At 42.6% G+C, this 27,037-nt stretch overlaps 1 protein-coding gene across 3 annotated transcripts in view; it reads left to right on the top strand.

Moving 5' to 3' along the window:
* Positions 1-27,037, top strand: part of Trpc4 (transient receptor potential cation channel subfamily C member 4) — a 163,097-nt gene that overhangs the window by 114,851 nt on the left and 21,209 nt on the right. For 2 of the 3 annotated variants that reach the window (XM_048424747.3, XM_048424746.3), the window contains exons 4-6: positions 412-748; positions 13,397-13,536; positions 22,520-22,833. In XM_048424747.3, the coding sequence (XP_048280704.1) occupies positions 412-748; positions 13,397-13,536; positions 22,520-22,833 (791 nt within the window). Of the gene's footprint in view, positions 1-411; positions 749-13,396; positions 13,537-22,519; positions 22,834-27,037 lie in introns of those variants that run through there. The other variant, XM_048424748.3, reaches the window with a different exon arrangement.

The following is a 27,037-nucleotide window of genomic DNA, read 5'->3' as shown; positions in this document are numbered from 1 at the left end:
CAGTGTCTTATCACAGCAGCGAGGATAAAACCAGGACACTGTGTGTGTCCTTATGCCTTCCCTTGGTATTCACTCCAAGTGCAGGTACCCTGTTTTGACTTCTCTTAAGTTGACACGCAGCGCGCAAGGTGTTCCTTATGACCTTTCTCAGCATGACTCAGTGCTGGATTGTTTTACTGTAATATCAAGTGAGCTGCAGCTTGTGTCTTTGAATTCTAAGACTGCTTTACCAAAGAATATATGACTTATTTATATTTCATTTAAATATGAACTAGGGAAAACGTAGAAGGTTGTCATTATCTTTCCCGGAAACTGTATGTTAAAGGATAAAGACGAAGTCTGCGTTCTTCCTGATGCACTGAGGTCACTACCTCTCACAGGGACTGAATTTTCCTTGTCCTTTCCTCCTAGTTCGTTGCCCAGCCCAACTGCCAGCAGCTGCTCGCCTCCCGCTGGTACGACGAGTTCCCCGGCTGGAGGAGAAGACACTGGGCCGTGAAGATGGTGACGTGTTTCATAATAGGACTGCTTTTCCCCGTCTTCTCCGTGTGCTACCTGATAGCTCCTAAAAGCCCACTTGGACTGTTCATCAGAAAGCCATTTATCAAGTTTATCTGCCACACTGCCTCCTATTTGACCTTTTTGTTCCTGCTGCTGCTGGCCTCTCAGCACATCGACAGGTCAGACTTGAACAGACAAGGTCCACCACCAACCATCGTGGAGTGGATGATATTACCGTGGGTCCTGGGTAAATGTGTTACTATAGAAAATATAATACCAAACGTGTTTCTGCCATGGAATTCTGTTGCTTGGAAAGAATATTCACGAATGTTTGGAGCGGAGGGAAATGACACATAGGCTCTGACTGTGGTTGCTCTTGAGACCTGATCCTCAAAAAACAAAGATATTTTGCCCAGCTGTGGTGGGCTTGCTCCAAAATGCAGCCAGGGAAAGGCAATGTTAGGTTACAGGGTTACAGGTGTTGGTGACTCCATGTCCCACAGAGGACTCAGGCCTCACTGGCCCCACATAGCCTATTTTTCTCCTGTGTTGTCGTCTGAACCCCAAGCCTTTACGGGGGAAGCAGATGCTCTGCCTCTGACTGAGCTGCATTCCCAGCCCCCCATTTTCTTAGAAGTCCTCCATAGATCAGTATGTGTCTCTCTAAAGTACCCGATTTTTTATATATATATACATATATATACACATATGTGCATACACACACATATATACATAATATTTTTAAAACTCTATCTACTTGTTTTTCTTTGAACATGTGGTAGTTAGGAAATTTGGATATTAAACAATAGAAAAAATTCAACCTCCATGTTGCCAGAGATATATAATCATTTTAGAACTGCCACAGATCAGAGGAGAAACCTTATTTATTCACATTAAAACTGTGTTTTCCTTTCTTCCTTCCTGTGACTGTGGCCATGCTTAGAATTTGCATTTTAATTCCCCTTTTCTGAATCCTACTGTGGTTTGCGGAGAAATCACATTTTCTCAGCTTAGCTCTTCGCTTGAGATCCCTGTGGGACTGGACCCAGCTCGTTAGGAAACCTGACAGATTCCGTGACTCACCATCTCAGATCTGCTTGGGTTCACTTGAGAGCTGAGAGGTCACTAAAGCGAGGAACCAGCAGGGAGAAAGAAGACCAGCCCTCAATCCTGAAACTTACGATCAGCCTAAATAGTAGCTAAGAAAGGAGGACAGCGACCTGATGATATTTACATGTTAACTACTTTCTATAAATACCACTTCAAGTGAATCTTAGCATCAGTTCTGACTTGCCTGATATGCGTGCACTATGCGCTCATTGAGGTCAAAAGGAAAGTTTAGATCTGTAAGTCTTCAAAAAAATCACTACAGCCTTGGAGTTGATAGTAAGATGAAATTATTGCTCTCCACCAAATTGTCTCACATAAGAGACATAATTTATGTTAATTTTATTCATAAAAAATGCTTTCTAGAATAATTCTTATGAAAACACTTAAGAGGTCGTATCTAAGCATTCATAACTCACTGAATATCTATCTGAAAATCCTGACATCTCAAATGGAAGGCACACCTACCTTAGGAAAATGCTCACAGATGCAGTGTGTCATAAGCACAGGTAGTATCCCTCAACTTTGTGCAGTCAATGAGTGTACACTGGATCCCTTCAAAGAGCCGAAGGGTATGACTGCTGTATAGAGCGCGAAGGGCAGTTGGCCAGAGGGAGCTTAAATTTCACTGGAGGGAATGGGTAATGAATTGATGATCAGAACTTCAGAAAATGGTAAATATTATAAAAATAGAAACATTTAACTTTGAACAACATTTGTGGTTAAAACTGCCCTTGACTATCTGGTATATGTTCAATGTGTAGCAGAATATTCCCTGACATGTCGATGAACGAAATGACACCATGGTCACTGCTTAGTGGATAGGCTTAACTGTACTATAATTCCAGCAGTCGGAAGTATCTGCTAGAGGCAACATTTTCAGGATAATATGACTGCAGGGGGCTAATGGATCTGGACGCTTGTAGAGTAAAAGGTATTTCATAGAATTAAAGCCGTACGTGAATGATTATCTCACTTCAGCAATAGGGCATGGGATCAATGGTGTTTATGTATCAGGTAGACCTCTCAAAATAGTTATACTGTTGAATCAAGAAAACCTCACTGCTAAGACTGAGTCTGAAGCGCTCTAGAGGATCCAGGCTTATAAAGGGCTGTAAACTGTTGCTGGGAAGCTGCACACCGTTACTGGGATACTGTGAAGAGGCTGTATCTCTGGGACTTCAAATACAAGCAGTCACAAACCCTCAGGGTTTTCAGTGCCTTTATCAATAAAGGGAAAGTATTTGAACTGGATGGCATTTAGCATGCCATTGAATCTACTGAGCTTCTCTCATTAGGGAGAGAGAATCCCTGTTCTCACAAAGGGGTAGAAGACGGCATTTGGGTAGTGGTGCTTAGACCCTTCCACAAATGTGATATAGATTATAAGGGTGTGGTCAGATCTGATGGCTGTACCAGTGAATCATCTTCCTTGCCCAAGACTGCTAGATGATGGAGTGAGACATCTTTAGCATCATTTCCTTACCCAAACATTTCCTGGTTCGTGCATCGTAAGGTTCTAAATGATAGCGTAAGGTAGACTGACTTGAGGTTGAGGTTCTAGATGATAGCGTAAGGTAGAATGACTTGAGGTTGAGGTTCTAGATGATAGCGTAAGGTAGAATGACTTGAGGTTGAGGTTCTAGATGATAGCGTAAGGTAGAATGACTTGAGGCTGGAGCGATGGCTTAGTGATGAAGAGCCCTGGCTACTCCTGCAGAGGACCAGGGTTCAGTTACCCACACCACCATGGCAGCTCACACTATCCGTAACTCCAGTTCCAGGAGGATCTGCCGCCCTCTTCTGGCCTTTGCAGGCACTGCATGCATATGGAGCACATATACACATGCCAGCAAATATTTAATTTATAAATAAAATAAAATTAAGGAAAAGAAAAAATTCCTTGGGATACTAATTTTCAGACTTTCTCAAAAGCCATTTTGAGCTTTTCCTAAAGATGCATTATGATTGGTAAACGTATGCCTTAGCTTCTTATACGACATAAAAATAAATATATATACATCTATATGTATACATACACTTATATAGTCAACTTAGCAAAAAATGTGACAATTTTTGTCACAAAAATTTATGACAATAGTATTTTATACTGAAAGCAGCTCTTCGGTAAAAGTTGTCATATGTGAAATAGTGCTTTGCTCCTCAAGGGGAGTAAAATGGCTGCGCAGTGATTGGCAGTAATCATGCCTGTGAATACGCCACAGTCAAGCAGCATGCGAATCTATGCGCGGTGAGCGTGAGGCAAAGGGTGAACTGAGGAGATGACGGCGCGGAGAAAGGCATCTCAGTTCCCTTAAAAATAGAGCCTGTGGAATTGCTAGCCACAGAGCAAGAAGTGCTCATAATATCCGCGGTGCCCAGCTTGCCTGCATTGCAGACTTCCTTAGCACTTTTTCTTTAGCAACACTGGCTTCTCATTTCCATCCTTTGCTGCGTAATTTATAGCTTAGAACGTTGATATTAACAAGTCTGAAAATCTTCAACTGAGTCTGCCAAGGAGGCAACGTTGGAATGAATAACGTTGATCTTATTCTCATCTCGACACTCATAGGAACAAACAAGCATATTATTGGGACCATCTTAATATATATACATATATAATTTATATATGTATGTATGCACACACATACGTAACAATTTTTATTCTTGTGACCATTTTTATTTTTCATCTTTTGGTGCTAGGGAGTAAACCCAGGGTTTCTTGCACACTAAGCATGTGCTCTACCACTGAGCCATGCCTCAACGACTCATTTTTTTTTCAAATAATCACTAAGATCATATGGCTTCAATAACTCATAATTTCAGCCTTACTTCTAAAGCTCCTAGGACCTCAGTAAGCTCTAAGCAGTGTTACAATAATAAGAAACTAGCCTTTAGCTCTCTTCCCCCTCAAGTGAGTTCAGCAGACTAGCTCTAGTCATGTACAGATTCAAATACAGCAGCAAAACATCCATTTGATATTTTGAAGGACTATTATAATACTAAAACAAAACAAAACAAAAAACCCAGACAACCATTGCAGTATGACACTTTTTCCCTCATCTTCCTTTTTATCTGTTTGTGCTGGTAAAACTATTTAAAAGCTATTTTTATATAGTTATATATGGTAAACCATTAAGAAATGCAATATTTAGAAATATTCAAATTGTTGTCTGTGCACCTACTAACTCACAGTAACTGAATTCTTTACTGGGGAAAAACTGAATTCTGTCAGGCTGTGACAGTGTTGGTCAGATTTAGCACTCAAAGACTGAAATCTACAGGGCTCCCAAGTGGTGCCTAGTGGAGATGGGAGGAGGGGAGCGTATGGGAAAAGCAAGCTAGACACCAAAATATAAAAAGGTCAAAGACTTGGATGGGCGTTTGAATTAGTTTTCCTTGGCTTGAAATTACAATAGCTATCGTTGCATAACAATATTAGGAACTGTAGCGGCTGAACAGTTTAGATGCACATCCTCCTGTGAATGTCACAATAGCTCGGTTCCATCTGGCTAGAGTCAATGATGGAGCAGGCTTTGAGAAGCTCGATTCCTTGTCTAAAATCAGGGCGCCAGCAGGTGGATGCTAGTATAACAAATCCCAGAGCTCCTGAGCAAAGAACCTCGATTCTCTATGAGACACTGAGCCAGGGGTGGGAGACCCAGGATGGCAGGAAGCACCAAGACCCTACAAAGCACTACTCCCCGAGTCTCCTTACACCTTTACACAGGTGCAGGAGACTGGGCAGCGCATGGGATTCATCAGAGGGGTAATGCATTCCAGGAGGCACCTTGGTTATGACAATATTGAATAGCACATCTATGCACTATAAATCCTTTGTACCACCCCACCACACTGCTGCTGCCATCTCCCTCCCTTCCCATGGTCTAGAACAGGCTATGTGGCTCTCTAGTGCTGGGATAAGCAATATCTTGGAGATATGAAGGAAGGGAGGGATGGAGGAGGGGTAGAAGGAGAAAAGGAAGGAAGGAGAAGAAGCAATGGAAGGGAGAAAAGAAAATGAGAAGGAGAAAAAGAGAGGGAAGAAGGGGGAGGGAGGAAGGGAAGGAGAGAAGTACTAGAATATGTACACATTTTATTTTTATATTCAAAAAATCACTTTCTGGGACATAAAGTTAAGTTCCCTTGTTTCTTAGAACATTATTAATATTTACCCTTCTGTTGAGGGAGATGCATTTGACAAAGGTGTTTCAGTCAATTGTTTTTAAAAATACTGAGAACATATCGTAAATGGAGAGTGATGATCTTCATAGTGAAAAAGATGAATTTACTCATTTTAAAAAAATGTGCATTGTGAAGCTTCTACAATCATTGAAAGGGTACCTGGAGCAAAGACACATTTGTCTTCCTGTCAGTTTCAATGTGTCCTTTTGTAATATTCATGGAAGTGTTTAAATTAAAGAAGATCCTATAAAAAGAATACTATTACATTGCTTAAACTCCCTAATTGATTATTAAATAATTATACTTAGGTGTGAACATTCTAACTCCCATCTGGCATGACATTCCTTTTACTAAGCTAAAACTGTGGGCTTCCTTCATGTTGTTTCCCTCTCTTTTCTCCTAATGACAAAGTAGTGATGTCAAAACCACAGTTGTCTTCAAATGCAGAAGACTCATTGCCATTTGTATCACATCCCCGTTGTTGATGGTCTGCTGACTACAGTCAGAACCACTGGGAATTATTTTGAGCAAATCGAGATTCTGGGTGATCATCTTGCTTAGTCGATTCAGAAATTACAGAGGTACTTAAACACACTCAAGACTGAGAAATAATTATGGAAGAAAATTTTCATATAGATTTAGTTCTCAGATGACAGTGGTGAGAAACTCTGTTCCTAAGGTTCTAATGCAAAGTTGCTTCACCTTTTCCAGCCATTCTGTTCTGCCCCCTAAATCAGAGAGCTTCTCTCTATTTTTGAATAAGAGTGCTCTTAGGTATTGATTTCCTGATACCTTGAGTTATTAAAATGTAAGACCCTTTATTTTATTGCATTGTGACGTTTTGAACTAATTCTCTGAGAATTCCATACAATATATTTTCATCATAATCACCCCCACTCCTCTCACAACTTCTCCCAGATCCACCCCGATCTTCTCCCAGATCTAGTCCCTGCCTCTCAGCCCCCACCCCCAACTTTGTATCCTCTTTTCAAATAAGCAATCAAGTCCAATTTATGCTGGTCATGTACTCCTGGGCATGGGCCCATCCACTGGGACATAGTTGACCTACCAGGAGCCACATCCTTTAGGAAAATAGACTCTCCCTGCCCCAGAAGCCATCCACTGCCCACAGCTCCTCAGTAAGGAAGAGACCTCAATAGTTTCTTCCTGATCTCATCTGGAATTCCGACTGGCTTCATCTTGTGCAGGTCTTGGGCAGGTACCCACAGCTGCGGCGAGTTGCTGAGCGCAGAAGTCCTGTCGTGTCCAGACAACACTGTTTTCTCTGGTTATCATACTCTTTCCTCCCCCTCCTCTATTGCGGTCCCTGAACCCTGGGAGGATTAGTGCTGGAGATGCCCCATTTGTGGCTGACAACTCCAATGGCATTCTCTACACTTTGACCCGTTTTTAGTCTCCATGTTAACAGTTACGCAAACATCCTTCTTCTCTGCAAAGGTCTCTGTTTCAAAACCTTTAAATTTATCACCGCTTTACAGACTTCCTCTTCTCAGGAAAAGACTGGTTCATGTCTTGAAGGACCTAGATGTGTTCATGTGTCTGGTTGATACTTCACCTCCAACCCCGGGGTGCACAGATCTCTACTCTTTCCAGTCCCATTGCCTCAGGGAAGTTAGATGGCAACATAAGTTAACTCTTCACTAACCAACTTGTGCCCCGGCCATGCCTCTTCCTGAATACCCTGCTTTCTGGGAATCACTGGGTACCTGTGCCAGGCACGAGCGTGCTGATCTTCTGGGGAAATTGCTGTGCTCTCTAGATGCTCCTGTTGTGCCCACACACTGCAAGGTTCTTAGGATCAGATGCACTTCCCTCTGACATCTTGCAGTACCTCGACCCCTGAACCTTGAAGTCAGTCTGTGTGGTCTCCTGTCGTCCCTAAAACTTCTCTTGAGTTTGGCGAGAAGAGACACACGCTCAGCCTTCTACTGCAGGCCCAGGCACGTGGAACAATATGAGTTTAGGCTGCTACCAGCTGCCCCACTAACAAGCTGCATAATTTTCCCTTGTCCATGATGGACTGGACCAAGAGAGAGATACACCAGTTGACTGTTAAGAAGATGCCCCCGTATGTAGTACTAGTTTCTCTTTGCTGTATAAGCCCCAGGCTTGAGGGATTTTCTTCACTTGAACTAAGGAAGTATGAAAGGAAAATCACCCTTGGGTCTTCTCTGCTATTTATTCCCTCATTGCACAAAGCTGCACTGCCAGTACTATGTGTATTTCTTGCCACCCCTTTTCCAGGCTTCTCTCTTTTTGTACTATGGCAATGGAGGGGGCAAGTGTACGCTAGCAGGACGTGTCCTCAGATCTTCAGTAACCTACCGAAGAAGGTTATAGGTAGTTTTCTCCCAGCTGCCTTCGGAAAGCGGATGTCATAGGCTTTTGTCTTCCACTTTGTTGAAGTTTTAAATGCATCATGAGACCTTCGGAACGGCCCTTAATTTAGTGTCTCTTGGGGTCTAGAATCACGTCAGTCCCCATTACATAAAATAACTTCCAGTAATACAATTATTCTTCCACAGAGACAGACATCTGATCCTAGAGAGACATTTCTGTTCCCTGATTTGAAAGGCAAAGGAAAATTCCAGTAGTGAGGAATTCTTTGTGTTCTTTTTATCTTTGTTGATTTGATGTCTCTCCAGAGGCTTCTGTCTTCACTAAAGAGCTCAGCAGCTTCTGCCCTTGAGCAGCAGGCCCTTGGGGCTAACTTCGAGGAAGAGGTACCTCACTCTTTGTTTAGGGATGTTGCTGTCTACCTGTGTCCCCACCCACGGCAAGAGAGGGCAAGGCCCAGGATCCTTCCCTGTAACACAGTTGCTCCCCAGAGCTTGAAATCTGGATGGTGGAGTGTGAAATCAGAGGCTCTGCCTGCTCCCTGGAGTCCTCACTGCCGTGTTCAGGATAGAGCTCTCAAGTGTCTCGGTGAAAATGCCACAGGAGAGCTAAAAAAACAGAAAGAGAGAGAGAGAGAGAGAGAGAGAGAGAGAGAGAGAGAGAGAGAATAAAGAGCACTGGATTTCTTTCTCAAACTCATTCCCCTATGTTCTTTCCATCCTGGGTCCACACTCTTGGCTTCAAAGCCTGTAATAAGGCTTCTAGAACAGTTCTAGGAAACGGTGCCATCTGTTTATAAACAGAGAGCCGAGATGTTGAAATGTTCCATCACGGGGACAGGACAAACACGCTGTGACAGAAGCTCCCCGAAGCTTTGTTCCCTCCCGTTTTGTTTTCAGTTCCCGCGAATACTCGGCTCTCTGGATGAGTCTCCATTTGTGCTAGCACCCTCTCATTTTTCTGATGGCTTGTTTGTTCAAAAACGCGATAACTGTTGCCAGAGGAGATAAAACTTGGCATTTCACTAGCACGATTATAGCAGGCCAAAAAGCAACAGCCATCAGAAAGGTAGGTCATGAGGAGGCCATGATGAGATGATGCTGCAACCTGGTGGTTGACAACGAAAAAGGTTCTAGGGCTGAGGGATGACTCCCAAGGACCAAGGTTCAGTTCCCAAAACCCACAAAATCCTCTGTAACTCCAGTTAAAAGGGAACCAACGCCGCCTTCTGGCCTCTGTGGACACTGCCTTTACATACTGCTCATTTATACATATAAACAGTTAAAATGCTCATACAAAGAAAAATGAATGAATCTTTTAAAAGTAAGTCTTGTAAAACTATTTCAACTTATTAGCCAACAAGCATTAATCGATAATGTTATCTAGAGCTAAAGCTAAGTTGTTGTGCTGATGTAGCCCTTGAAGAGCGCTGTCTTGAGTTACCGGTTTAATCTGGATCCTTTTTCAGTTTTGTGTCAGAAGTGAGGTAAGAGGCTGGGCAGTCAGGAAGACTCCACGGACTCTACGGAAGCCTTTCGGGCCTCAGAACTTTTAGTCTTAGGAAACTGTGGGTATCATCCGGTGCTAGCTTCCACTTGAAGCTTCCCTTCCTTGGACCCTAAAGAACTCCCAAGTTAAAATATTACCGTGCAGTGGGTTTGCAACTGCATCTCTCAGACCTGACAAGGGCCTCTTCTGCCCTCAGTGCGCCAGTGTCCTGATTACTCCGCAGGTGCTTTAAGATCTGTTACATGTGAAAATACATATAAATTTGAGATGACTGAGTTGTGAGTATACACTGATCTCTAGAGAGATCATAGACTGGATTTCCATACTGAAGCTGCTCGGTGAAAGACATTCTAGACTCTAGGTTAGAATATCTACCGCTATCAAGTTTATAGAAACACAGTTGCCAGAGAAATCTTTACACTTACTTGGCAGGATGCTATCTTCCAACTTTACCAGTCAGTCATATGATTTGTACGTTCTGGGGCAGGCCGATCAGGTCTTCATCTACTTGTAGATGACAGATCTTAATCTCATGTCAGATATTTTAACAGTCAACCTTTGCAATCGTATCCGTAGTAAGAAACAATGCTTGGGAATCTTTTACACTGGTGATAGAATCATTTAATTGAAATGTGTATCATTGCATCCTCTCTTGGAGTTCTTTCAGGTGATGAGTTGGCTAATGCCATAGCTAACGTGATAAAACTGATTCCTACAGTGCAGCCTGGCACCACCCCATCTGACTGGCACAGTCCAGTTCTCAGCCCTGTGTGTTCTACTGAGGGCTAACCAGAAGCACATCTGCCAGCCTCTGCTTTCAAACGCGTCTCTCTGATCTCTGGGGACTGGCAGGTTTTTATATAAAACAAACTAGATAATAGATGTTGAGAGGTCTGCCTGGTAAGAACCTGTTGTCCTGGCCACTGTAGTTGGAGATTCAGACCCCAGTGTCCCCATTAATTACAAGCTCAGCAGTAGTCACACGGCCTCCTTATGCTGTGGTTTTCCATGTAGGCTGTGGTGATGGGCTGGATCCCAAGAGCCTGCCCAGGGGATCTGAGAAAAATGCCTCCAGTGTACAAGAGGAAAGTGTTGTTATGTGTACCAAGTGTTTTTCCACATCATGTGGGGGTACATTGTAAGTTTCCCACCAACTCTGAAATCCAGTGTGTGAATTGTATCTTTTCCAGTCCTGGGTGTCTCCTTTCTTCAACGGCATCAGCAATGGTCCCAGCCCTAAGTGAAAGCTCAGGGGATGTGTTCACGAAGAAGGTCTCAGAGGGTGATCTAGTTAGGATGTCAGTGCTGACACGGGGGCCGAAGAACCTTGTTGTTCTAATCCAGAGCCACAGAAGGGTCTCTGCATGATCTCTAGGAATAGAGAGGTCTGTGATGATGTCCTTCAGGCTATGGCACTCGGACCCTGCAGGTCATAGAGGGGTGGTTTCCTGCTCCCCGCCCAGTGATATCAACCACTACACTGAGTGTTCTTAGGAACCTGATTCCTGGCATTGTCTCGCCTCTTGCTCAGGATGAGCATTTTGATCCTTATATGAGAGATGCCTGGATCAGGCCAGTGCCTTTCCCACATAAGTAACCCTTGCACTTCCTGGCGCACAGTATAATGTCATGTGTAGAAGTCATGTGTAGTCATGTGTAGAAGGCACACGAAGGTGTCAGTTTCTGTCTTCTACCTTGTTTCTGAGGCAGGGTCACTCTTATTGTTTATTGCCATGGGGCTCCATACTCCAGAAGAGCTGGCCTAGGATCTTCTGAGGAATCAATTTCTGACTCTCACCTTGCCATGGGGTCCCTGGAATTACAGACACAATCGACCACATCGCAATGTTTACATGGATTACAGGAACTGAACCCAGGTCATCAGACTTGCAAAACCTCTTTTATCCACAGAGCCATCTCCCTGGCCCCTCTTCTTGTTCTTCACAGGGGACTGGAAGAGTGGCTTCCTTTTCCATGAACTTGATACCTCTTCTTTTCCTACATTTCTTATGAGGATGTGACAAACTATGGTATTTATAGTTGGTCTGACGTTTTCTTGCATTTAGTAAAAAGCAATTATGATCTTTTCAACTTGCTGTGCTCTCAGCAGCCATCAAGCTTGGTATTTTGCATGTGGCATTTCTGTCTATCATTATTACATAGGAGTCTCATTTATTTTGATGAGTGCAGTTATGAATAAATGAATTTATCTCTTTAATATTTCATAATGCTAGATCATTCAAAAGCTCTCATTAGGATCTAAAATAGTTATTATTATTTTAATACGATTATGGAAATAAAATAAAGACCTTTATAAATACATTATAAATATTCCAGAGGATTACATAATGTTAGAAAGGAGACGATAACTCATATTAACCCTGGGAGTGGTACTTAGTGTGGTATCCCTAGGTCACTTAGCAACCTGACATGAGTGCTGTGAGCATCCCTTCTTCAAGGTTGACAGTAGACCACCAAAAGCACCAACTGCGGATAGAATCCAAGTGAGATACCATGATCACTTGACTAAAGCCAAGTATTTGGTTTGTTTTTTCAGACAAACTATTTCCATCCATTTTTAAAGTCATTTGACTTCGGAGAAAAATCTAGTTCAAAGAATGCTTACCAGAAAATTTCATGACATTCCCATGAAAAAAATACATGGTTATAGAGACATTAAAAACTTAAGCTTTTTAAAAGACTTTATTCTTATTACTTTTCCCTTATGTGGGTGGGCATTTTGTCTGCTTGTGTGTAAGTACACCATGTACCTGCAGTGTCCTCAGAGGCCAGAAGAGGGCGGTCGATCCCCTAGACCTGGAGAAAGATATTTGTAATGTCCCCTGAGTCTATGTGTCAGGTGTTTTGTAGATGAAGTCATTGAGCCTGAGCTCCACAACTCTGAATTTTGCTTAGTTGTGGTTTTCTGGAATGGGCTCCATGTGTTTCAAAGAGAAGTTTCCTTGATGAGGGTTGAGGACCAAATGTGTCTGTGGGTTTAAGGACACATGAGCTAAGAGGATAGCACCAATTGTTACGCTTAAGTGGACATGGAAAAGCCCATGAGGCAATACACAAAAAATTATAGTCAACTGAGGGATGTTGGGAATGGGAGAAATAGTCATCCCCAGAGAAGGGCACACCTATTGGTTGTCTAGTATCAAATAGTCTGGAAAACATACATACAAGTACCATTATATAGGCTGAGCAGGTTATATTTAGGAATATATATATATGATACATACATATATATTCATGTTAGAATAATTAATGAATAAAGAAGTTGTGAATTTGAAAGAGCAAAGAGGTATATGGGAAGGTTTGGGTAGAGACAAGGGAAGGGAGAAATGATGTAATTATATTATAATCTTTGAAAGAAAAGGAAAACATGAAGAGAGAAGATTGTTGTGAGCCTCCAGGTGGATCCTTTCGCAAGAGCATTAAGCGCTCTTAACTGCTGGTCCATCTCTACAGCCCCAAACATCACACTTGTAAAATTTAATGTATCAAGTGAATAAATTAAGTAATGAGCTAAAAATATCTTCTAGAGTTAGCTTAGTGTCTCCGGTCCTAAATGTTGTTTGAGACTCATTATTGTCTATAAAAGAGTTACTGTGTCTAAGATAATCACACAGTCTCTCGTGGCTTCAATATCTGTGGTAACTTCATTACATATCTCCTTTGTTAGTGATTGGATTGGAAGTCACACTTAGAGTGAACCTCTCTGTAACTGCAGGCTTTATCTGGGGAGAGATTAAGCAGATGTGGGACGGCGGACTTCAGGATTACATCCACGACTGGTGGAATCTAATGGACTTCGTGATGAACTCCTTGTATCTGGCCACAATCTCCCTGAAGATCGTTGCATTTGTCAAGGTAATTGCTCCTTTACATTGTTCACAATGCACTCATCTAATTCTTAAAGATGCATCTTTGGTTGTATTAATTTTATTAAGAGACCTTTGTGTGGTATTTATTAGCCTGCTATCATTTATAACACTGAAGTACAGGAACAATGCTTGCCCTTTCGTTGCTATTGTAAGCATGGCAGAGCTGCTACGGTAGCACCTTTCTGCCAACTAAGATGGCGGCCTCAAATGAAATAGCCTTCTAACTCTAGTTCTTTCTAATCCCATTGAACTTCTACTTCCAACACCGCTTAAATTTTGTCAGCCCAAATCTATTTTTGCGAGATATAACGAATAGATAAATTTTTATTGGCAAATCAAAAGATTGTTCTTCGAAAGCCTCGATGTGGTTGTTTATACTTGAAGTAACAGTTCGACGTGATTGGAACAAATTAGAACGTCTTTGTCCCTGTCCTGTTCATCATGACACTGACTGTCTGAACTCACCTGCTGGGTTTGTGCACCGGCCCCAACTACAGTCACCTAGTTCACACGGAGCATTTAGCTCTGCGGTGACAACTGCCGTTACTTTCGTACTCAGAGGGACTTGTTTCAGGCTCAAGGTTGAATTTCCCCTTTTACTGCTTTCATTTTGTCTCCTCCTCTTTGCCTCCTTTAAAATATAATTATTACAAAATGATTAGTGAATTGGTGATTTGGGGAAGAGAGATTCTGATTGGTGCCACATGAATAATGCATGCAATTTATGATTCCAACTGAAAAATGCACACACTAAGGTCCTTACTCACTCAGTGAAGCTCTAAACAATGTTCTAATTTTTCTGTGAATACTCCTATATCATAAGAGCAAAATGGCCCCAATTGAGAATGTTATGATTTTGTTATGGTTTCTAGCTCATGTGTGTGTGTGTGTGTGTGTGTGTGTTTGTCATTATAAGCTACAATCACACTCACATGATCTAATATATGACAATTTGAAATATATATATATATATACATATATATATAACCATATATAACTAAAAATAAAAATATCTCATATCTTGGTTTTGGTATTACAGTGGTTCTAAGAGTTAACCCTTCAATAAAGGATCAGAAAAGAAGCACATACATTTACCATTATTAATCTCCCCCACCTCTTCTTCTATCTTTTCTTAATTTTAAATCTAAGATTTTTGAGCATCGCATACATGCCTACTATATATGAATCATGTCTATCCCGCTTCTCCCCTTTCCACCTCCTCCTGTGCCCCCCACTTCCTTGAAAATTCGTGACCTCTTCTTTAATTACTGCTCTTACAATCTCCATTGCCCTCTGCTGGCTTCTAGCCTCCTCTGATGACCTCTGGTCCCCGGTGTTCATCTCTCAGACTGGTGTTTAACCCCGTGCATAAGCGAGAACAGGGCCCTGCTGACCTCCCTGTGCCTGGCTCATTGCCCTCCGCAGAAATCCACGATTCCATCGTGTTTCTGTAAATGAGATGACTCCATTTCACAGCTGACTAAAATTCTGTTCTATGTGTGTTGCCTTTTATTTATCTCTCCATTCTCTAATAAATCAGTCAATCGGTTGACTCTGGCATTGCCTATTGTAAATAATAGTGCCATGAGTACAGGGACCACCCTGATATTATTTCTCATTTTTACGAATTTGTTGAGAATTTTATATTTTGAGCCTATTCATTCCCTCCTCAGTGCCTTCCCGGATTCCTCCCCACCCTGCACTTCCTTACCAGCCCAACTTTGTGCTCTTTCTTCTTCCTAATATATGCTTGCCTATTGCTCTTAGGTTATGGTCTTCTACTGTAATGTAACTGGTTAATCAGGATCCACAGCCTTAAAGGCAACTGGCCATCCGTTTTCTAGCAGCTCTAGGTTGCCAATAGCTCCTCAGCTAGGGGTAGGACTTCCTGTTCATCAAAGTCTGACCTCCCCTCTCCATGGAGGGATTTGTCTGGCTTGAACTGGGGCAGGTCTTGTGGATGCCGTCACAAGCACTGTGAGCTCGTATGTACGAGTGACCTGCCATGCCTGGAAAATACTATTCCATTATTGTCTCCTACCACTTCTTGTTTTCAATCTTCCTGTGCGTCTTCCACAACATCTCCTGCACCTTGGGGAGGAAGCGTATAATATAGAGATTCCATTTAGGGCAGAGAATTCCAGTCACTATCTATGCCTTGTGTCTCTGCAAAAAGGAACTTCTTTGATGAGGACTGAGATGTGCATTTGTCTAAGGGTGTAACCATACATTATTAGGAGTCAGTTTAACAAACACACCACTTTGATGTTTTGACACCATTTCCTGCTCTGAAGCTGACTGACCCGAATCTTTACAGTATTCTGTTTTTAGTTTAGTGAGGTTCCTTAGATATTTTGCTACCTAATGCATGCATTTGTTTATACTCCCACCAGCAGTTTTGAGTTTCTTTTCATCTGTGTATTTACCACACACGGTTATCTTTTGACCTATTTACTAATAACACTCTGGCTTGGAGAAATGGAATCTTCTTTTGATTTTGACTTACATTTTAGTGATGATTTGTGACACTGGACTTTACTTCATGCGCTCGCTGGCTATTTGTGTTTTCGTTTTCTGAGAAATGTCCAGGCAGATCATTGACCCACTTCTGAAACAGAGCTACTTGGGTTTTGTTGCTGAGGGGTTTTTTTGTGTGTGTGATTGAGGGAAGACATTTTGAAGATTAAATCAACCAAGAGCTCTTTAAATACAATTACCTTCAAAAACACTTCAAGCAAGATAAATAATTTCCACTCACATTATTGCGACATTACTTTTGATGCAGGTCGTTTTTCATATGTAAGAATTCAAGTGTTATTTTATATTTAATAGATGAGTTGAGCCTTTATATGGGGGAGGGCATGGTAAGAATTGGGGGGAGACAGACAGACAGACAGACAGGGAGAGCTAATTCCCATTTAGGATGTGTTCCCAGTATACACCCTTGCAAAACCATCTCCCACAGACTCTGTGATCCCCCAACGTTACCACAAGTTGTCGGTCCTTTGTTCCTTTGTGGGTCCATGGCAGATCCCAATGACGGCCTTTGAAGCCAAGGCTGCATATGATGTGACTGCAGCTTACCCACCTTGTACTGCTTAAAGCAAGCTACTCAATATCTCAAACACCTTTTCTGGAAAGCAGCAAAAATCATCAGACTCAATGCAAGGAGCTCATATAAAAATTAAATATTTACTCTGACTCTGTAGAGTGCCCTGGTTTGGTCTCTGTTGCTGTGATAATCACCAAGACCAAAAGCAACTTGAGGGGAAGAAAAGGTTTACTTCCTCTTGGGGCTTACAGGGCATCTGGAAAGGAAGTCCAGGCAGGAATCTGGAGGCACGAACTGAAGCAGAGATCGTGAAGGACTGCTTCTTACCTGCTTTCTTTCCAAAACTTGTTCAGGTTGTTTTCTTACACGACCCTGGACCACCAGCACAGAGGTGGCACTGCCCGCAGTGGATGGCACCACCCTTTGCCAGTCATTAATCAAGAATATGCCCCAAAGACTGACTACAGGCCATTCTGATGAAGGAAATTCTTCAGCTAACACCTCTTTTTGCCTGTTTGTAGATGCCTGCCACTTGTGTCCAGTTGACATAAACTAACCAGCATGTACATATAAAGTAACGGTATTACAACGTCCATAAACTGGGCATACAGACACAGAGGACTTGACTTTTCTCTGATTATGAGCTTTGGTTGTTCTTGCTTGCTTGCTTTTTGTTCTTATGGGATGGTTGTTTTTAAATTTTTCTTTTAACGTACAGTCACTTGTTGATCTCCATAACACCATTTTAAATCTTATTTTGTCTTCATTGATTCTGGTTCAGAACTACTTTTTACCCGGCCCATTTCCACAGGCAAAGCTTGTCTTGCAAGTTTATCTTCAGTCATTTGACAGGTATGAGTAAATCTCTATACCTCTTGATTGCGTAACATGTAATTTCAACAATCAAAATTATTATGAATAATTTAATACAAGCAATTGATTTCACACCCATGGTAGAGTTTTTACATCATTTTAATAAACAGTTTTGATTGGATGACTTCACTGAATCTCCCTCTTACCAGTTAACAGAATTACAAGGACTGTTGCTTCTGTCTATGAGTGATCTCATTCCAGAGTCAGCTCCTCCGATACAGTGTTTTCTGTGAGGTTCTTCAGTTTTGCAACAAGGAGCTATTATAGACAATTGAATCCTGCTTGTTTGTTCTAGAATTATCTGCTAGGGAAGAAATTCTTAGGCTTTTCTCTTTTCTTTTTCTACTTTATTAGCACATAGAGAAACATTTTCATCTTGTAACATAGTCATTAAAATCAATATACTTTTTTCTGTAACCTTGTGTGATGAATGTGCATACCATATTTCAGCACTAAATCAAATACCTGAGACCATCAACCTATAAAGAGAAAAGGTCTTCTTTGGTTCACAGACTGAAGGTGGTGGTTCATGGTCACTTGGCCCTTCTGTGCTATGTTAGAAAATGCATGGCAGAGCAAACTAGCCACCTATAAGTGGGACAAAAGGAATGAAGAAGGAAGGAGGGTCCCCCAGTCCCCTCCTTGGGCATTTCCCTAAGTGGCACAGCCTCTGAAAGGGTTTACCATCTCCCATTAGCACAGAACTGAAGGTCATGCCTTTAGCAAATCAGCCTTAGGAAGACATTCTAGATCCAACTATGGCAATAGCCATTTTCATAATATAGTCACCTAAAAGTTTAACTCATTTTGATTGACAGTTTGGCTTTTATGAATATTCACCAGCTTATAAAAGGCATGAAGACGAAGTTGCATATTTTCCTATAATCTAGGGACATATGATCCAATGTTATGATTCACTCCATCATCAGCTCATAACACTCCTGACAAGGTCTTCATGACTTGGATTCAACCTACTCCTCTCACTGTTCCTAACCCCCAGCTTTCTCTAGAAGCCCACATTCCTACCAATGATTCACCTTCCAGGTCTTCCTTGTCCTTCAGCATGTCCGATTCTTCTCTTGTGATTTTAGAACTTCTAAAGGAAAGAACTTCAGGATACAGTTCTCCATTCCGGAGACACTAGGACCCCACAACACATGACTGGTTATGTCTACAACAAAGAGGGGTTCTCTCAGAAAGGTTAATCTCAGCAGAAAGGGAGGCTTTAGACAAAATTGTGGCACAGTAGGAGTCCCGTAAAAAACAATGGTGGAGTGGCCAGTGTACATGATGACCTCAGAAAGGGAGGAAGTGTGTAGAACACCTACTGCTCTGTCCTGTAACATGAAGGGTCCTGTTTGTTGGGGTTTCTGTCCCGCCCAGTACCCCACAGTCGACAAACCCCAAAGAAAATCACACACAGGACTCCATAAGATTATAAACTGATTGGCCCATTAGCTCAGGCTTCTTGTTAACTCTTATAGCTTATATTAACCCTTTATTCTCATCTATGTTAGCCATATGGCTTGGTACCTTTTTCAGCTGTCAGCTCACATGTTGCTTCTTCGGTGGTCTGGGCAGGAATGGTGGAGGGAACTTCCTGCTTCCCAGAATTTTCCTGTTCTCATTTCATCACCTCTACTTCCTGTCTGATTTTCCCGCCTATACCTCCTGCCTGGCCAATCAGCATTTATTTAAAATATGATTGACAGATTACAGACAATTCTCCCATACCACTCTCCCTCACAGATTACCCTACAAAACTGGGCTACCATCTTGGGCCTTTGGAATCCTAATGTCCACGTATCTCCTTCCGAGGTAACATGCTCATAATTGCTATTTTGAAGTCCTTGTCTTACGATTTTCTAAACTGATTTTCTTGGGGAATGGTACTGTAGGCATGCTGGCTTCTGGTGGAAGCATACTGACTTGGCTGTTGGTGCTTGTAGTTTTGTGCTGGGAACTAGACCTCTGGAGTTATGGTGTTTGTAGTGTTTCTTGGTGTAGCTTTCTGGGCGTGTGCTGAGTTCTTTGGTTGCTGTTACCACACTCTGACAGGTCACAGACCAGAAGAATGATGCTTGTTTTTCAGGAGTGGGGCCGTTCTGTGTCTTAGGGTTCCAAGATTTGAAGTTCTGGCTAGAACTCTGGTTTCAGCCTCCAGGCAGTACTGATGGGCGCAATGATGATGCAGTAGATGGAGTGGGTGGCATGCTAGAGGTGGGGGAGGGGACTGACTCTGACTCAGTCCTTTGTGACTTGGGTTCTGTCTTAATCAATGTTCTGGTGCTGCGAAGAGACAGCATGATCACAGCAACTTGTAAAAGAATGCATTAAACTGGGGGCTTGTTTACAATTTTAGTCCTTTATCATCATGGAAGAAAGAATGGTGGCACAGAGGCAGAAATGGTGCTGGAGAAGAAGCTGAGAGCCACGTCCTGGTCAGTTGGCTGATTGAGAGAGAGAGAGAGAGAGAGAGAGAGAGAGAGGGGGGGGGGGGGGGAGAGAGAGAGAGAGAGAGAGAGAGAGAGAAACTCTGGGCCTGGCGTGGGCTTTTAAAACCTCAAAGCCCACCCCCAGTGACACACTTTCTCCAAGAAGGCTTTATCTCCTAATCTTTTCAAATAGTGTCACTCCCTGGTGACCAAGAATTCAAATTTACGAGTCTATGAGAGCCATCCTCATCCAAACTGCCACAGGTCCACCTCCACTAAGGGAGGTGGAGGCAGAGCTAGAGGTAGTCTAGAGCTGCCAGGAATGGCAGCATAGCTGAAGGGTTGGAGGTGATTGTGAGGAGGCTGGAGGATGGATTCCCTAGAAAGAACAGATGAGAGAAAGGAGGGGTGGCCTCCCTGAGCTCCAGCCACATGTGGTGGCTGTGAGGTCCCTCCAGGTAGTTGGGGAGTGGCAAAAAGATTGTGGGGGGGTTGGAGGAGTGGCTGAATTGGTCAGCAAAAAAGAACTGGGGAACTCTGGATCCACAGTACCAGGAAACCGAGACCCAAGGGGATGGAGGTAGGCTAGGAGAAGGAGCTGGGATCAAAATCAAATTTCCAAATTAACATGTTAATACCCAACAATAGGTTTAGAAAATATACCCAGTGGGCAAATCCTTTATTCTTTATAGATTTAAAGAACATTGTGGTTTGCAAAGCTTTTTAATTGCTTCTTAAAGCAATGGCTTATTCACTTACTTTATCTCAATGTGCAGTCCAGGCTGACTTTGAACTCATCATATAGCATATGCTACCGTCCAAGTGACAATCCTCTCTTGAGTCTCGGGTGCTGGGATTACAGGTGTGCACTGCTCTGCTTGACTCAGTGAGCTCTATAGAGGCTTAAAAAACACGCATGCGTGTGGCAGGACTAAAACAGTGGAAATGAGTGAGCCGTGGCACCTCTTACTGCTCTTGTCCCTGTTCTCTGACAAGAACCAAGGTGTCTGCATCAGGAAACAGACGAAGTACTGATTTACACTATGATCTGAACATCAGTCCCCATGTTCCAATTCCCCAATGCGGATGTGTGTGCTGAGAGCCAGATGTGCCCTGTGCACAAGGGATTTATACACCAGGAAAGGAAGTCGGAAATTATGAATCTCAGAATTTACGGGATACAGTTGAGCTAGCTGCTCATCTGTCCCCTGGGGACAGAAAGATCTGAACTTTCTTAAGTAAATAAGTGTTCTCTTGAGAAAAGGTCCCTGGGTTTATTATCCAGAGAATGGAAGCCTGTGGCTCTAGGGAAGATATCTGTGAGTCCCTCAGGAGACTTTGTAACTTTGAATGGGGGTTCGCCATTACAACACGATTAAACCCAAATAGCAGCCATGTTTGCTCAAGAAGACGATGTGTGACGTGATATTGTCGGTAAAGCATCACTTCCTAGCAGCTGCCCACCTGACTAGACTCTGAATCCAGTATGGATGCTGATATTAGGGTCAAGTGAGAATCTCATGCTTTAGGAGATTTCCCCTTAGGAGTCTTTCAGTTACAGCCAAGATCACCCACTAAGAAGGCTCTGTGTCCATCACTGTGTTAGAATATCGTGATGGCTTCTACAGCAGGTTGTCTCCAACTGCTGCAGCACTGCTATTAAGGCAAAGCCTCACCTCTATTGGAACTCTAAGAGCCTTGACAACATATAGACCCTATACATCTCTAACCTCTTCTTCCCTACTCCCACAATGCCTTGCGCTAATGTCTTGAAGTGTTTCTGTTATAATTAGTCATATCTGTCTGTGTCCTAGTCTATGATGATGTTATGAGCAAAAAGTCTCTCCTAAGCACTCGTGCTGTGGTATACAGTATGGAGTATTGATCATTTCAAGACGTTTTAAAAAGTGCTTACATCATTATCAATATACTTCTTCTGTCAGACTGTATATTGCTTGTGACTCAAGAACACTGACTAGGATTTTAAAAAATAATCTTGTTCAGACTTGATTATTTTATAATGTCCCTCAAGCAAGAGTCTACAGGTTGAATCTGGTCAGTTGAATAAGCTGAGGAGTTGTGGTCTTTGCAAGATTTTAAAATACAACGTAACAATCAAGAGCGACTTGATTAGCATATGAAGATTTTAGCACATGGACATCAATTAGAAATAAGGACAGACCTGTCCAACCATGTGAATTAAAGCTCATGAGATATAAGTCAATGAATTTCTGTCTTTGTATAGCTTACCCTAGCTCAGTGGTTCTCAACCTTCCTAAAGCTACTACCCTTTAATACAGTTCCTCAGTTGTGGAGACCCCAACCATAAATTTATTTTCACTGTTACTGTTATGAATCATAATGCAAATATCCTTGTTTTTTGATGATATTTTTTTTGATGATGTTTTCTGACCCCTGTGAAAAGGCCATTCAACCTCCAAAAGGGGTCATGGCCCATAGGTTGAGAATAACTGCTTCTGCCAGCTACTGCCTTCATAAAGGATATACCTTCCAAACAGTGCCAGTGATGAGCCCAGGCAAACACCACAGACCTGAACTTGACTCTGTTGGCGTGTGTGTTTACTTCCCCTTCCTTTCTCTTTCCCCAGTACAGTGCTCTGAACCCACGGGACTCATGGGACATGTGGCACCCCACCCTGGTGGCAGAGGCTCTATTTGCTATTGCAAACATCTTCAGTTCCCTGCGGCTGATCTCACTGTTCACCGCGAATTCGCACCTGGGACCGCTGCAGATATCGCTGGGACGGATGCTTCTGGACATCCTAAAATTCCTGTTCATATACTGCCTCGTGCTGCTCGCCTTTGCGAATGGCCTAAATCAGCTGTACTTCTACTATGAAGAAACAAAGGGGTTAAACTGCAAAGGCATCCGGTGCGAGAAGCAGAACAATGCCTTTTCCACGTAAGTCCGAGAGGCGTTCCTCTTGGTAAACGGTGGGTGGAGTGAAGAGTATATGCCGTCACAGATTTGAAAAATTCACCCCATGGTTACAAAGGAAATGGAGAATTAAAGCTATGAATAATGCAGGAAATGGAATTAGCATGGCTTTGAATAGAAATGTAAACTTCTGGCATTCAGAAAAAAAAATACCGGGTACATTTATTTTAAGTTTTAGTAAATGGTCTTTTCTTTTAAATGACCTCGGGAAAAGGAAAGGCTATCTATCCTGTTTGAAAATGTAGAATTCAAAAGGGAAACCTATGTATTATTGACGTCTTATACGTATGCACGTGCAATCAATCTTGCTGGAAAATCCAAATGCTTTTCCACATTTCCACATGGCCCTTCACGTGTTTCTTTTGACTCTTAGTGTGGTATGCAAAAGCATAAACATGCAAATATTATCCAAAACGGATACTCAAGTCTGCCCATTCTAATTACCTAGGAAACACTTCCTGTATGCTTACACAAGGATGAGCAGTGTACACAGCCACTGTCAGATTCTGGTGACTCTCATAAGCAGAATTGATGGCAGCCCACGCTCAGGAGAGACTCGTGTGCCCTGCCACCATCTCACAGACTTTTCTGCCTGTGTCCATTTCCTTCCCACTGTGAGAAACAAAAGGTTAGCAGGTTAAGACCCTGGGTGACTTCTCTGCTCACAGCCGCACCAGTTTGGACACATGCTTGTTTTGTAACTTTAATAAGCCGCCTCTTTCATGGGCCCTCATAGAACTATACACACTGCAAAAGAGACAGCAAGGTTCCAACTAGAAGGCATTTCACATAACCTAAATCACTCGGAGCTAGAATGCTCTAGTTGCTTTAATCCTGCATCTGTTTGTTTTTATCCTGATATTTAAAACTCAATTTTAATTAACCAACATCTGCTTGTGTGCACAGAGGATTTCCATCTCACCCTTTTAGATTTGATACAAACTTCCAGTCGTAAGAAATCATGTGATCCTGATTCCCCGTGTCTCACCTTATTCATCCTTGGGCCCAGACAGTTAACTTGCCCTCCTCCTCGGTTGTCTTTTCATCTTGGTTTGAAGGGAGGTGGTGAAATCTCCTTCATCCTTCTTTGCTAGAACCTTAGATGGCTGGCCATTTCCTGACCCTATGTAGTTTTTTTCCTTGTGACTTGGCCGAAGGCAATGAGGACAAGAGAATCACGAGAACCCAGATCCCACCACCCTCCCCCTGTACCTGTCAGAATCTTTCTGGACTTTGTCTGGTGACAGATTGTCTCTGTGGCTTTATGACAGAGTGCACCGTCCCAGGCTCCACCTCTCCTAAAACCTTTGCTGCTTCCTTCGTGATATCTCATTATAAGCTCTTTGCCGAGTCCTCCTCCTGTGTGTGTTGCTAAGTCCTTCCTATGTGCTGCATCCCTGAAGAAGCTTCTACACAGCACCTACGGCGGAGTCACCTCCCTCCCTCATCATTCTTAGTTTAATGGAAAAGATCTCACTCGCAACCGAACCCTTTGTGCCTGCCTGACTCCCCGGCCAGTAGCAAGGATACTGTCACACTGTCTTTGTGATATCCCCAAATTCCCAGTCATCCCCTTGTTCCTAATGCTGGTTTATTAATACATGATTAATTATAACATCAGACCAAAAGCATTATAGTTAGGTGTCCAGTGTAAAATTCTGACATACATTTATTCCAAAAAAATAAACGTTAGATTCTTTCAACCTCAGTATGGTTTTAATTGATTTGCACCCATGATTTCTTCCATGACTTGAGAGGCAATGGACAATTGCATATCCCAGATATTGTGGGACTAAATCTTTTGACACCCTCCCCCAAAGATCAGATGTTTCATCTAAATTGCTTTTTCCTGCAAATGATGATTATGTATTTCTCAGTGACATTAAAAGCTAAATGATACAACTAACCCTGAATATTATTAAGTAGGGTGTGTTAGCCTTAAGCTTATCCCTAGCTGACTCTGCCGTGATGTAACAGATGTCTCTCGTCCTAAACGGGACATATGGCGACACTTGGCGTCTCTCGTTATCTACCCTTCATAGCTGCATTCTTTCACATTCGGTTTTCCTTCCACACATTTTTTTCACCCTTTTGCTACCCATTATTGCAGAGATTATAGTCCTATATATTATAGGCATCGGTTCATGCCTCACACAGGGCCTGTGCTAGCGCCGTGGGTCCTCAAAGACAGTAGCGCGTCCTGAGCAGCATTATGTTTGGCACAGTGCTGTTTCTTGTTCATTTCATTAACCCCTCCGCCCTCCCTCCTGGACGGCAGCTGTCGGTCTGATAGCAGCACGCGCTCGTGTCCCTTGCTCTCCTCAGTGCCACCCTGTATCAACATCTCTCTGCACCTCTCAGTCGTTCTTCATTTAGCTCCTGCGGGCGATGTAGGGCACCATAATCACTGGCTCTAGAGAATATTTCTCCTCTTAGAGCGTATTCAGTGGGAGTCCCAAAGAAAAGCTTCGGTTACGGACCACTCCCTCGTCTCTTTCCAAACCTCTCCTCGTTCCCAGATCTCTTAGCCACAGATCTCTTTTACTTACTTTTAGGGAAGTAAAACCTTGGCTTTGTCACTGTGCTTCCCTCCCCCTCCACCCTGTATGTCCTCACCCCCAGCAGCAGCATTTTGTCAATATCTTTCCTTGTTCGCTGCCCTGACTCACGTCTACTTCCTCTGGTCTCTGAGTTTGTTCTGTCTGTCTGTCTGTCTTCTGGCCGTAAGATCTTTGTAGACCAAGATTAAAGGCTCCACCATCTAAGTTCGTAATGAATACCTGCCTCTTACCAGCTTCACCCTTAACCTTGCTGGGCCTCTCCATTCCTTCAGTGATCTGACCTTAGCTTCTATTTCTAATTTTTGTCAAGTTTTTAACATTATTTTACTCTTCCCTAACAAACTAATTATGAATTCCCAGTATCTAATTTTCTTTTTCCTTATTTTGCCTTTGCACTTCTCAATCTTTTAATCTTTTCAGAGATACTTTTTTGCCAGGACTCCTTCCTTGATGCCTACCTACTGTGGGCTCTCAGTGAGCACAGACCATGGCCCAGGTCTGTAGCAGGCTTTTTCTTTCGGGCCACCAACCCACTCCCAAATCGGGACATGGAGACTTATTATTAGTTATGAACGTTTGGTCTTCGCTTCTGCTCATTTCTGGCTAGCCCTTGTAATTTAAGATGTTTCTCTTCATCTGTTTTGTCTCAGGGCTCTTTACCTTTCTTTCTGTGTCTGCTGGCTGGTGACTGGCTGGTCCTGGGCTCTTCTTCCCCTTATTCTTCTCCAGGCTACTAGATTTCTCCTCCTATTTATTCTCCCTGCCTGCTGTCAGCCCCCCCTTCTCTTCTCTCTCTCTGTCTCTTTCTCTCTCTGTCTGTCTGTTTCTCTCTCTCTCTCTCTCTCTCTCTCTCTCTCTCTCTCTCTGTTGACCACTCAGCTCTTTATTAGACCAATCAGGTGCTTTATAGACAGGCAAGGTGAAAAAAAAACAATGCAACACATCTTTACATAGTTAAACAAATGCAGCATTAACAAATGTAGCACACCCTGACACAGTTAAAGTAATATCCCACAGCATAAATAATGTAACACATCTTTACCTAGTTAAAGTACTATGCCACACCATTGGTCTGCTAAGGCTGCATTTTCCACAAGCAAATGGATATATCTCCCACCCCTTTGTGTTCTGTAGTTTCCTCATTGACATGTGAAAAACTACTCCATCCTTAAGACTCTCAACTATTTGGGCGGTGGTGGTGCATGCCCTGAATCCCAGCCCTCGGGAGGCAGAGACTGTGGACCTCTGTGAGTTTTGGGCCAGCCTGGTCTATAAGAGCTAGTTCCAGGAAAGACTCCAAAGCTACAGAGAAACCTGGTCTCGAAAAAAAAAATCAACTATTTGGTGACTGAAATAAATCTATTCAGAAGTTTTAGCTAACTGCCCCGGCAAGGGGTTTGCCCAGGAAGTGGGGGTCATGAGCCTTATGACACTGTCTGATTAAGCAAAGCTCATTAGAGTGTACTGGAGCTCAATTCATAATGTCTTGTACTGGCCAATTAAGGTCATATTTTACATATTTTAATATGACATTTTTGGGTAGAAAACAAACAAATGTTGAGTTGTGTCTTGTCATGAATTTGTTCAATCATCATTTTAATCTCATA

This window comes from Myodes glareolus, chromosome 20, assembly GCF_982192425.1.
Source record: "Myodes glareolus chromosome 20, mMyoGla1.1, whole genome shotgun sequence".
NCBI lineage: Eukaryota > Metazoa > Chordata > Mammalia > Rodentia > Cricetidae > Myodes > Myodes glareolus.
Note: the sequence above shows the minus strand (reverse complement) of the source record. Positions and strands in the feature narration are given on the sequence as shown.